The 13,893-nt window shown below is 41.9% G+C and overlaps 1 protein-coding gene across 1 annotated transcript in view; it reads right to left on the bottom strand.

Annotated features, from left to right (window-relative positions):
* Nucleotides 1–1,219: 1,219 nt before the first annotated feature.
* The window catches only part of SH3BGRL2 (SH3 domain binding glutamate rich protein like 2), a 47,449-nt gene continuing 34,775 nt past the window's right edge, over nucleotides 1,220–13,893 (bottom strand). The window contains exons 3-4 of the mRNA XM_075497153.1: nucleotides 7,480–7,560; nucleotides 1,220–6,327 (exon numbers count right to left, since the gene is read on the bottom strand). Of these exons, the coding sequence (XP_075353268.1) occupies nucleotides 6,313–6,327; nucleotides 7,480–7,560 (96 nt within the window). The 3' untranslated portion in view covers nucleotides 1,220–6,312. The remainder of the gene's footprint in view (nucleotides 6,328–7,479; nucleotides 7,561–13,893) is intronic.

The following is a 13,893-nucleotide window of genomic DNA, read 5'->3' as shown; positions in this document are numbered from 1 at the left end:
GTGCTAGTTCAGGAGAACCTTCTCACAGCCCAGACGGACTGCTCTGGGATAGGTACAAGGAGATGTAGACAGATACATGCATGCGTGCAAACATACAGACTTTTAAGTACTTTCACCCACTCATGCTCCCCTGGCACAGAGAGCACACGCAGAGCTGGGGACACATGGGAGGATGACAGCTAGTGGCAAAGCATCCCACGTTGTGTGACCTCTGTGTATTCTCTGGCAGCCATGTAGGAGGAATGGCAGCGCCATGGAGCGCAGGCAGTGATGCTACAGGAGCAAAGTGATACAGAACATCTCTTCATCTTCCTCTCTGGAAATCAAGAAGTTTCCGCCCACCCCTGCAGCAAAATCTGGCTGCTTCTACCCACCGTGACACAACAGCTGAGCTGCTACTGCTCCGCTCACTTCAGAGAGGTGCTACTGATCCTACATCAGCTGAGGATCTCATTTCAGGCGTTTCAGGCTTGCCTTCCCCAACCGTATCTCCTTTACTCGTCCTGTCTTAGAGCAGGTGGCACAGAACCTCACTCCAGGGTGCAAAAGAAGCCACAAATGGGTCAAGTTTTCACAGCAGTGTTCACTCTGGAGATAATGGGAAAGTTTTAAACAGTAACAATAAGGTATTAAACATTACATACTAGACTGAGAATCAGGGAAATACTGCAATGACGCAAACCTGGACCTTTGGTTAGTCACTTACTGGGTAAAACATATTTAAATACCTTCTACGGATTGGCAAAGTGGATAGGCAAACCAGGAACTCACATTCCTTTCGGGCAAGAAAAAGCAGCGCTCCCGAAGATTTTAGCCCTAGGAGGAAAACTTCAGTGTGAGAAAACTTCCTGGCCTCACTGCCCAAGCTGGTCCAAAGGATCTGGCCTTTACGTCCATGGTATTTATCAACTAACCCAAGCACAAAAATGGAAGACGATAAATCATCCCTTCTTTTTTTCTTTACTACTATTTACCTGGGGAGGACCTAGACCCTAACCTAGGAGGTATTCTGCACCCTGCAATTCCCACCGAGTAACAGGGATCAGAGGCGCTCAGCATCTTACAGAGTCAGGCTCACCCACCCCAGGCGAAGAGCTCTGCAGTGCTTCCAGCTGCCGGGGCTGCCCGAGCCACAGCACCAGGCTGTCACCAGAGGGAGCTGCAGCAAGGATAAAGACTCGTATTTTTTCATTGTTTTCTTTGGCACATACAACACAGTTCAAATGTCTTTTTTGAATTATGTTTTTTATTAGACGAACACGATTTTAATATATAATTTAAAACTCCACGTGTACGCGGCCTAGGATGCAACGTGCTCCTTCCCCCACTGAGTTACGAAACACTGACGCCGTGAAGGTGAACACCAGCTCTGTGTTTGCAACCTCACAGGGGTGTTACAAATGGTCGGGAGTGGAAGTTTTGCTCGCAGGTAGGTCTACGTGGGACAGGACGAAGCACATGAGGAAGAGGTAAAGAACAGGAAGAAAAGAGTAAGCCAGACCTGCCCTGGCTGAAGGACTGCTCTTAAGAAGCTCTTCCCCATTTTCCCTCCCAAATTCTTAGGGAGCGAGAGGTGAAGGATGGGCCATGATGCAGGTGGAGTCCTGTGGAGAGCGGCGCTGTGTGGTTTCACACGCGGCACTGGCAGCCAAGGGCCCCTGTGAGGACCGCTGCTCAGGGTGCTGTCAACAAGCCGTGGGCCATTCCACACCGTGTCTTCCACTCCCACTCTGCGTGCAGAGCAAACACCTGGGGCTCCCTCCTCCTCCCACTGCTCGCGCCAAGATCTGGTGAAATCAGTGGACAAGCCACTGAAGACTAATGGGACTTGGCACTTTCCTGGCGATGCACTCCTCACTCCTGCACTCCTATGAAGTGCCACAACGCACTGCCTAAAATCTGAGGGTCCTACTTCTGAATCATGGTATTCCCAGAATTGGACTCCCTAAATAAATGGCCTGATGGGGGGACAGGGCAGGGAAGGACAACCAAGAAATCCACTGAGAGCTTGGTAGCTCCTCTTCATTTCAGTGATAGCACTTGGGCTGCTCAACACTTGAATCAGATAGTTACTTTAAAGTGTAAACAGGGATTTAGGGGCTTTACTCCAGGTCCACTTCCCTTTGAAGGTTTGATTCTAGACAGTCAACAAAAAGGAAAAGGAAAAAAAAAGAGAAAGCCACACTAAGAAAAAAACAGAGTTCAGAAGACTCATCAAAATCTGTCCCAACCTTACAAAGCGTGTGTCTTTTGACTCAAGCCTCAAAATCAATTTACTGCATTATTAAAAAAATAGCAGTATAGAAACTACCCCTTTCTCCGTTCAACGTTTAAGCACATCTAAGAAGACCCTACAGAAACGGTCCTCTTTCTGGCAAGGCACTATCCAGTAGTGTGTGGCACAAACAAAAACACCTCTGTCAAAGCCACTGATACAGTGAATGTGTGCATGCACGTCAGCCCACACAGCAACTTTAGCTAGGTACAAAGATTTACAGTTTAATTCACACTGCTCTCCCTTTTAAAAAGTGGGGTAGTTACAAGTATTAGCTAAAAATCAGGATCATTTGGTTCTCAAGCATACCTTTATATGCAAGTATTTTAAACAGAATTAAGAATTTGCTATTTCTTTAAATAAATGGCTCTAGTTTCCACAGACCTCTTCAGTTACCTGATAGTTACATTTCATTATTGCAAAACTGGTTTAAAAAATTTCAGATCATCTTGTGTAACAAACTAGAACTCTACTTGCTTTAATTACAAAAATAAGGCTGTTGCACAACAGACCAAAGTCACATTCAAGCAACATATATACTTTTTTGTTTTTAAACTAGCCACTTATAATTCAAAAGCACATATTCTAAGGGACTGACACTGCCGATCCATGCAAGCAAGCAGGATATCTTTGGAGCTAGTGTTGTCCTCCATACAACTGATTATGCCCACATGCGTGCTCTGAAATAAGCTAGGTTTACCTAACAGCTGTAACATGACTAGCTTTCCACTGAACAGGAGGCTTCTATTCTACAATTAGCAAAATTCAAGAGGAGTTTTGTGAAACTAATTTCATCCCTGGAGAAATCAGTGTGGTTTTGCCTTTCACATCAGTAAGCCTGGGATTTTGCCCAGGATTACTGGTATGTATATACTTACACACTTAGGTCTAAGTTTTTCAAAACTGGGAATTCAGGCAGTTCTCAAAGTTTACAACATATCAAGTACATGACAAATCCAGGATGGCTTCTCTGTAATCAACTGCGTAATTATGTAAATTTATATCTGTATGCATTTGCAAAGTTAAGTATTTTTCTTTCACTTTTTTCAGGAACAGTTATATTGAACTAGGTGAAGTTAACAACCTACAGCTCCACCTCATGTCACATTCCCTTCCTATACTGAGGTTCAAGTCTCACGAAAATATGGGATTGGTGACAAGAATGTCAAAATAACTTACCACAGACAATATGATTCTTAAAAATGTATATACATATTTGTATATGCATGTTATCAACTCCCATTCAGGATTCCTCTAGAGAAGGTGCTGTAGCTAAGATTTTGACCAGTAAATACAACCATGGACTTGAAATCTGTGTGTGCTCTTGTTCCATCTAGCCCTTTAACTGAGCTGAGGAGCCATCAGAGGATCCGAAGAGAAACTGATTTATGGATGGACTCCTTTAACATCTCCTTTTTTAAAGCTTTCTTGCCTTTGTACTAGAGGGAAAAGCCACCCAGCTGTAAGCAGTTTGTAGCTGAGACAACACGAACAGGAAGGTAACCTGTTCTTTACTCCAGCAACTGGTAGTCATGAACATTGTTCATGTCATGCCTCTGTAGTCGTGAGTAAGCCCTTGTCCAAAATCTGCGAGGCTACATTTCTCCTATTGTTCAGCATCTTCAGCAGGGACTTGGATGATGACCTAGCGTGCACCCTCAGCAAATCTGTGAATGACACCTGAACGTGATTCAGTGGTTGGTAACAGCTGGCAGAGCTTCAGTCCAGTGGCACCTCAATAACCTTGAGACCTGGGCCAGCAGAAACCTCATGAAGTTTGATACGGACAAGTAGAAAGTTCTGCCCTTAGGGGTGGCGAGGCATCAGTATGGGCTGGGAAGCAACTGACAGAGTAATACCCCTGCTGAAGGGACCTGGAGATTTTAGTGAATGCCAGGTTGATCATAAGCCAGCAATGTACTCACTGCAAATAGGGGAAAGCATGCAGTGCGCTACTTCAGGAGAAGTGTGGCCTGCAGGCTGAGGAAAGTTATTATCCCCCTCTACTCAGCACCGGTGAGGCCACATCTGAAATATCATTTTGGGACCTTCTCCCAGTTCAAGAGGGATGTGAACAAACTGGAAAGAGTAGCGCTCCACCAAAGCAAAGCAGCCAGGGGCCTAAAGCACACAGCCTGCAAAGAGAGGTTGAGGAAGCCAGGTTTGTTTAGTCTGGTAAGAAGAAGGCTAAGAGGTGATCTAATGGTAGCCTACAACTATCTTGAGGGCAGTTACAAAAAAGATGGAGCCAGTCTCTTCCTGTAAGTGCCAGAAAACATAGCAAAGGCAACAGCCACAAATTACAGCCTAGGAGTTGAGGCTGGATGTTAAAAGAAAGTTTTCACTAGGAGAGTACTGCAGCACTGGCACAGGTTACCTAGAGATCTTCATCTTTGGATATTTTTAAGACTCTGCTAGACAAACTCATATCTGATCCGAGCTAGTGTTCGTGTTAGCCCTGATTTTGACAATGCTGGACAAGATGACCTCCAGTTGTCCCTGCCAACTAACATGCCTCGGATGCCACTGTTACTGATTTTAACAGAACATGTGATTTGTTGCACAGGCAGTGTTGCTTTCTGACACTTTTTACAAGTTTGGCTTCCTTCAAGCCACACAGTCTGAGTGATGCTGTGATTGCAAAGAAGGTTTCCCACATAATGGTTGTCTTTCATTTACCCAAAGACATAAGGACATTTATTGGAATGGCACTACCCTGTCATTATGAAATCACTTGAGTAAAAGCTACATTACAGCATAGCTGTTATTTTCATAGCCAGATGATTCAAAATGCATAATGCAATTTGACTTCTGTCTAGAATATGTTTTATAATGGTGACTGGAAAGTCATGGGCTTAAGTTCTGCTATGTGCATCAATGCAGCCCCACTGAAACAATCTCCACTTCCTTTACTTGGCTCCTGTTCCTCACCTGAGCTGACCATTGTGGCCTCATCCAGCAAAGCACACACTCAGGTTTCTCATTGTCTTTGAGGCACCTCCACATTTCCATACCTGGGGATATAACCAGGACAACAGCTGGGCAAATTAGGTGTGCTCTTGGACCATGGTAGAGTGTTTAACCATCTGTGGGACTGAGACCTGGCTCTCAAAGCATCCCCCTGACTTTCATGTGGCTAATGGTGGAGCTGTGCGCTATTGAAGGTAAACTCAAGGTTTTGACAAAATTTCATTTTAAGACAGCCCAACTATACAGCTCCAACTTTGGGTGTTAAGTCTTTCTCAGTTAAGAGATAACAATATTATCATTAGCTATGAGACCTCTTCTTCTGAACTACCCAGTATTTTCCACCAAGTGTTTTACTGCACATTTCACCCGCATTTGGAACAGGAACCACGTCCGAATATTTCATTTTGGCACCTCCTCCATGATAGCAACTGTTTTTAAACAGCCAGTTGCAATGTGCATCATTAGACAAATCAAGTTTTCATGAACAAGGTTAACAGCCCATGTCTCTTAAAATAAACATGATCTAGCATAAACATTACAATAAATAAATGTAGAGCAAAAATACAGCAGTTATTGGCTTAGACTGAGATCTTAAGATTGATGATTTTTACCTTCTGGATCATAGCCAGCACAAACATTCTAATAACCACCAGCACTTTAACTATCATGATGAGCTAATTTCAACTACAGTAGTTGGGAAAAAGGTAAGGAATCTGCCTATATCAGTATATCCATGAACAATAGAAGCCCTACACTTCCACTCCTTATTCTCAAACATACATGTCTGTTAGAATATCAGTGCCAGTTGCAAAAGCAATCCAAAGACAAAAGTGAAACATAAACAATGAGTATTTTTAAAAAGGAAGATGAGTAGCCCGGCCTTAATCCTGCTTCATATACATGTTATTAACTCCACATTATTGGAGAGCACCGTCCCATGGCAAGCAGACTACTACTAATGATGCATGTTTGCTCTATCACAGTGATCCATTAGGGAAGCTGTTGTGTGCAGAAGAACAGGGTCATTAATCCAGGAGATGTGCTTGTCGATACTTCAGATAGGCTTTCTAGGGTTCTGACTCCTGTTTAAAAGAAAAGGAAAAAAAAAAAAAATTATTAATGCTATGAATAAATTCTCGTCTCCTGTGTCTGTGACCTTCACATATAAGGTGCCCCTAACCCTGGTCCACACAGCAGCCGAGGATGCATCACTCTGAAGTACTACCAGACTGAAGCAGTGATCTGGCCAAGTTTATAGAGACACTCCTCCAGGCCTACAACAGGTTATTTCCCAGTAACAGAGCTGCATAGAAGCTGCTATTTCTGATTTCTGTAGGACATCATCTTTTTCCTAGGACTAGTTCTTCAAGCTACAAAGCTTGAAGCGAGGCTGCCAAAATAACCTGCTTTTGCAGTTCCCTGCTGAGGTTCCCTCCTACTCCTCTCCCTCATGGGGTCCAGAAATAAATGAATCCCTGGCAGAAGAGGAACTCTATAGGCATGCAAGAGCTACCATCCAGGCCTGAAACAGTACTACTACCAAACACAGCTGTATCTACAGTGGCCAAGAGAAGAAAAATCCTCACCTATGTGTCTGACCTACTGCCCAAAAGTGCACTGTACAGTCTCTTTGAACAAGTGTCCAGGCTTCCATATGGCAATAAAAACTCCTCTATTATACTGCCCTCAACAGAAAGATGTTAACTGGGTTTGTGTTCTAACCTGTATATATGTATTTGTTAAAACTTAATTCTTATCCAGAAAGTTGCTATAACTCCTGACTGCTCCAGCATTTCAGCATTTAAAAAAAAATAAATTAATGCCTAATAAATAAATGCTGTCCTGGTTGAGCCATTATACCAGGTTGGCCCAGTAAGATGATGTTTTGGTGACATAAGCTACAGATATTCCAGTGATTAAGATTCTAGTTCTGTCTCCTGTTATAATTCAGTCAGTTGCTTTCAATTTACATTGATAATGTGAAGGAGAATGTATTCTTTAAACTTCATTTATCTGCTGTCTCAAATTAACTCCCATGCATAAGCTTGGTTTCATTTAAATGCTTTGCTTCTCATGGCAACAGTTTCAATTACCTCATTAGCATGAATCTGATATGGACAAGGTATGGATCAAGGCAGTGGTGCATCTGAACACACAAGAGTTCTTTTGGTTCAAAGAAAATTCAATCTCAATATTTCAAGAATTCCATGAAAAGTCTGCAATACTACACTGACCTTTGATGCCAAAGTAGGTTTCAATCCAAGAAAGGAGAAGACAGTGTTGCTCTCTTTTGATTCAAAAAAGCCATCGTAATCCTAAAGAGAAAAAAAAAAAAAGATGACTCAACATTTGTATTCATGTTTTCCTGATTGATCTTACCACATCATATATTAGACTAAAGGGTGATATGTAATAATGCTCAAGAAAATACTGTTACTTACCCATATTCTCCTATGCAAACCTAAAAGCTGTTCTAAACTGCAATGATATCACCAACTACAATGGCAAAAAACCCACATAAATTCTCTAACTACAACACCTTTCACTACTTTATTTGACAGGAAAATACAAACTGGACTTGCATTCAAAGGAAATCTATTGTGGATGTATTTTAAAGGTATTTAACTGCCTAACAATGCAAATAAGTTTCTGACCGGGTTTCCAATTTGTATTTTAGCAAACAAAATACTTCCTAAAATGGAAACCTCCAAGAACAGTAGTCCTAAGGCAGCTGAACTCCATATTTCTTAGCATGGCTTTTTGTCGTCGCCTTCTTAAAAGGCTGCTGTGCTATAGACTCAGGGAATAAGTCAGTATTCCAGGACTAAGCTTTATGTCTGCTGATCCTTTCAGCTTTCATACACATATATATATAGAATCATAGAATCATTTACGTTGGAAAAGACCTTTAAGATCATTGAGTCCAACCATTAACCTAACACTGCCAAGCCCACCACTAAACCACTAAACCCTAAGCGCCATGTCTGCATGTCTTTTAAATACCTCCAGGGATGGTGACTCAACCACTTCCCTGGGCAGCCTGTTCCAATGCTTGACAACCCTTTCGGTGAAGACATTTTTCCGAATATCCAATCTAAACCTCCCCTGGCACAAGTTGAGGCTGTTTCCTCTCATCCTATCACTTGTTACTTGGGGGAGGAGACTGACACCAACCTTGCTACAACCTCTTTTCAGGTAGTTGTGGAGGGCGATAAGGTCTCCCCTCAGCCTCCTTTTCTCCAGGCTAAACAACCCCAGTTCCCTCAGCCGCTCCTCACAAGACTTCTGCTCCAGACCCTCCACCAGCTTCGTTGCCCTTCTCTGGACACGCTCCAGCACCTCAATGTCTCTCTTGTAGTGAGGGGCCCAAAACTGAACACAGTATTCAAGGTGTAGCCTCACCTCACTGGTGCTGAGTACAAGACGCATTTCTTCTATCTAGTTTTCAGTTCCACAGTTTTCTCTATGCGTGATACATAATTTCCAATGAATATCATCTAGTCACTTCACTCTATGGGAAGAGTCAAGTTTATTTGCTTTCCCTGCCAGGGGAAATGATGCTTCTTATCATTATGAGCACAGAACTATAACCATTACTTTTTAAAATGCTAACATATGAACATATTAGACACAGTTTTAAGTTCCCTCACTGTTAATTTTAGGTATGATCTGTTCTACCTAACATTGAAATTAAACACATAATTAAACAGAGGAAATAGACACATTTACCTCAATTAAAAAATCATTAAAGGTGATGAACTGATGCTAATTTCTGATTTAACGTAAATTCACAATTAATAGCCAAAAAGTAAATCCAAATAAAAGACAGATCTCACAACTAGGCCATGGCATAAGCTGAAACAGTACTGAAAGCAACCCCAACAATGCCATGGATGAAAAGAGGACAATGTAATCATTGAATACCTAGAGGAGTAGTAAGTAATATTGAAGCTCTGCAGAAGGATGTTTGATTAAGCCTTTGACGTGAAAAACTGCATGGATGCTGTTAAACCTGAAAAAGGCCCAGCCTGTCTCTGCTCAAGCAGATGAAAAGCCACGAGGGACATGAGCTATACACGCAACCACATGTGAAGACAGCGCCTGATCTAACTAGGAAATAACCTTAATTTTCTCCACTGGGTTCATCTACAAGTGAGTCACACTATGTCTGGAGCTCAAGGTAGGGGAGCAGTGGATGAGTACAACCCACAGCGAGAAGAACAAGGGCACCCCCTTAATACCAGGGCAGGTTTAAATTGCCTTAAGCTGCTCATTACAGCCCTGTAAACTATAAGCAGCCAACCTGCAGGCAGGCAGCTATTGCAAGCATTCCTGCAGAGGCACATCATTTTCACTCCCTGCCAAGAGCACGCTTTCCTCCTAAGCACACAGGCAGTTTTCATGAACCCCCAGACACCTGTTTGTCTCAACAGTTTGTCCAAGAGAAGGCTCTCTGTTTGTTCAGGTGAGTCATCATCTCTCATCACCGTTTTCAAGTTCTGGGGTTCTCCTGAAGTGTCTTAATCCTAGTACTTCAATTAGCTCTAAAACCATCACTGCTCTAAGACCATGGGTTTTTCACTCTTTGTTAATAAATTGGAAGGAAAAACAGAGTAGGGGAGGATTCACAGCCTGAAAATAGTGCCATAAGAAATAAGGCTGCATTCCTGGCTCTGAAAGTGACTTTGTGACTCAGCTAATACACCAATATCTGTGAACATCTGTTTACCTTAACCTCTGTACAGTAAATTAAGCCTTAATCATAAAAAGGTTTCTGCAAGTGCTAGTTATCAATTTTTACTTCCAGAAGTACCCAGGCCTGATTTAGTATGTTTTTTCCACATTTTCACAGATTATCAAACCTGGATTCACTTGCTGAAAAAACTGTGAGGTTAAACAATGAGCTAAACTGAGTAAGTGTATGTTTGAAAGAGCACAAAACCCAGTGGACTGATTCATTTTAAAAGGAGCAGAATATTTAATAACCGCAAGAGATTATCTACCAGAAGCAATGTCCCTGACGTTTTGAAGTATCTGCATTGCAAAACATATTAAAATGCTATTGCCACTTTCTTATTTTCATGGGGGATAGGGGTAGAAGCATCATGCTTTTAGATAAAGTAGCAGTAAAATTTTAAATAGGAGAATTTTCCTACTAATGTCTGCAATGAAAACATATGATCCCAAAATATTCAAATATGGGAAAAACGTTATAAAAATGCATAACAGTCCTATAAAAGTTGAAAGAAATCACTTCAGTATGGTAGTTTCTTAAGAGATTTTTGAGAAGCATGATCTCAAGGTCCACGGTCTCAAGGACTCATCGGTTTTGCTTTGGCATGTGGTAGGAGTTCAAAGTGGGCATCCCTGGCCTTCCCTGTAATAAAGGCAAGATAACAGATGTTCCAAAAACATCCTGCCTTTGACCTTACCTTTTTAAGGAGAGAAAGTCTGTGCAGATTTGGGCCACATGTAAAGACACTAAATTCATGGGTGAGGACATGAAAATTCTTGTCTCACCTAAAGAACACCCCATTGCTACCAGCAGTAGATGCAGAGGCTGAAGAATGAAAATGGTGCCAAGCTCAGTGTAAGCTGAGAGCTTCATACACAGGCAAGAGCCCAACTCGCTTGCGAACCAGCAGGTTCCACTTGGAAAAACTCTGTGGGACACTCTGCTTCCCACAGAGGAAGGACACCACCATCCACTGTTTTTGGCAAGGCAGTGGTTCCCTGTTTCTGCACCAGGCTTCACCACCAGTAGCAAGTTACTACAATTCCCTTGCTAGTGGGCCAAGCAGCTCTACCAAGCCAGAGGATGCTGCGGCTTTGCAGCTGTGCAAGGAAGTGGTTCCCACTGACGCCCTGGAGGCATTCAGAAAGCCGCTGTTAACCTAAAAATATATGAGCATGGCAAACTGCCACCCACTGCCCCACTTCAAAAGGCAACTATGTGCACAGATATAATTTTGACCATATTGCTTTAAATTATGATCCTTGGTGCTTTCCAGAGCTGCTAATTACACATTATTAATGTATAAAATTCTGGCAACGTTAGTATCTGATTAAGGCTACTAAAACTAAGGGGACATAGAGACAGTGGACAGGAATCATCAGTGATGTACAGATGCTCAATCCCTCTGGAAAGGTCGAAAAGCCACAAAAATACAGGTGACAAATCACAAAGACGAGGGTATGAAATGTTACAGAGAACGACAAATGCCAGTTAGGAGAAAAAATATATCTCAGGATGGTTTGAGGGGATAGAGAAGTGACAGGAGTATAACTGGCAAGTAAAAGCTATTTCAAGTCAGAAAAGGTTACTTAACAAGGTAACAGCCACCTGACTGCTTTAGGCCTAGCTCCTCACTTTTACAGCCAATGGCAGCTTGATCACCAAGTAGTCTGAGCAAGACACAGCCCCTCTGTTTTACCACCAGAATGCTTTGTTGAAAATCAGCAAAGCTAACTGTACTGAAGTTTCAACAGCTCACCTACAGAGACAAGCAAAATCTTGCTGGCATGGCATAAAGCGCTTCTTTGCTTTCCCTGCTCCTGCTGAGTGACTCTAAACCGGGACAGAGAGGCAGGCTGTGGCTGCAAAGGTCTTCAGGAGCAAAGTTACCCCAGGTGGTAATGGGAGGAAGGCTGTGAAGCTCACTGTGGTGGCAGGATGATTTGGTACTAGATGCAGAGCTCAATGAACCCATTGTGCACATTGCCAAAGCACACTAAGGATGCTAAATGGTTACATGGCTTCACCAGAAGGCTGAAGTTCATGAAAGAGAAACGTAATAAGAATTACTAAATACATTAAAGTTATATTTGTTTCAGAAAAATAGCTGAAGACAGGGATAATACTCAACAGAAGTATTTTATATGCTTGACTCGCTTGTAGTCTTTCCTAGGCATATGCTTACAGCCACTGTTGAGACAAAACTGGCCTAGCTGGACCTTCAGTCTCACACATTAAGGCCACTTGTGTCATCTTAAGTCGTATCTTACACAAAATTTTAAAATAATCAGCAAAGTCAAGTGATATTGTCCACTTAGTATGGTGGTAAAAGAAAAAAAACCAAACCCAAGCCTCACACTTAGATAGCTTTGTTTTCAAAATCTGAGTCCTTGCAGTTTATCCTGAAACCAAAAGGTGCTGTGGTTGCTTTGCACCTTTTTAAAACCAGATTAATCAAAGGCAGGAGAACTGTCTTAATGTCTAGATTATGCAGAAATCCCAACAGCCATCCACTGCCCAAATGCTACAGTGAAGTAAGAGCAACTTAGTCTTTGAGATAGTGGACAAGCGTTCAGGAAATTGGGATTTAATTCCTCATTATGACACAAATGCCTTATGTCCTTCTGGCATTCATGTGGGTTTTAGGCCAATTTACTCCAGCAGGAAAACTGTTGGTCCTTGGGCATTCTCTTCTCCTTAGAAATCCCATTTCCAGGGTAGCTTCTCCTTCTCTCAACAGCAACTGCCAAGTTCACAAAGCTCAACTTGGCTACAGCAGCAGCTGTATCCCAGCTGTGATGTCGAGACCTTAAGTGTGTTGTATTCCTGGTGCTGGGAAACCAGATCACTGTAGTGATGCAATTACAGACACTGCCATAATTAATTTGGCTCAGCATTTTGTTAAGCAGGTACACTGAGGCTTGTTTAAATAAATACTGTCACTGCTGGGAGAAACTATTTACTGCACACCAGAGTTAAAATTGGCAGTACTGCAGTTCAGCATAAATAATTATTTGTGCTTCAAGGAACATAACACTAGTGTGATGGCATTGGGTCAAAGTAAAACATTAACACAAAGTAGACTGCATTTACAATTAGCAATTATACAGACACTGTCTATCCATTACTGCAACTGAGATTAGGAGAACATTATATCTAATGAAGTTTCAAAGACAGTAACTGTGAATAAAATTCCTCCCAGTAAGTTTCTTTAAAAGAGCAAGCTGGCTTTGTTGCTGTTTGCTTTTAGTTTGCAACAACAGAAAGAGCAAGCTTGTTACACATCTCAGACAAATCCTTATTGCTTACCACACCAAGAAGCAGAAAGACAAGGAACCTGCCCAAATGTAGCTTGCACTACTTTTTATACAGATTTTTTAAAATGCACTAATTATTGGACAGCACTTAAAAGATAAGTCTATTGGCATGCTGTTTGAATTTGTTTCTCTTTGGCAGCAATATTTTAATATATGATTATGATCTCTTCATTCTTATAAAAGAGGCAAGGTAATTGCTCTTACAAGTAATAATGGGGAACTCCTAACTTAAATGCATTGAATCAGCACTCTGCTACTGACTGAGTTAATACTGCATGCCATTGAGAATGAACTGTTAGCATCCTTCCTGAAAAGGGCAGTCCAGTTCTCTAGGACAGATGACATTCATTTACTGATCTGATGAGGATTACAATGGAAAGCTCTTACTCAGCACAACTCTCCTTGGAGAACGAGCGTGTGTGAGTCTTTTTTAATATTATATAAACATACAAAAATAAGATCTTGTCTGCACAACACAGGACAGTCTAAACATGACAGTTTTCAATTAGCTAACCTTCTGATAAGATCTCTGCACAGGATTTTTAAAGAGCTTATACAATTGAGTCTACAAAGCAACCTGTTACTCCTCTCGTAAG

Source organism: Mycteria americana, chromosome 3 (genome assembly GCF_035582795.1).
Source record: "Mycteria americana isolate JAX WOST 10 ecotype Jacksonville Zoo and Gardens chromosome 3, USCA_MyAme_1.0, whole genome shotgun sequence".
NCBI classification, from domain to species: Eukaryota; Metazoa; Chordata; class Aves; order Ciconiiformes; family Ciconiidae; genus Mycteria; species Mycteria americana.
The sequence above is the reverse complement of the archived record's forward strand: the minus strand, read 5'-3'. Positions and strand labels throughout refer to the sequence as shown.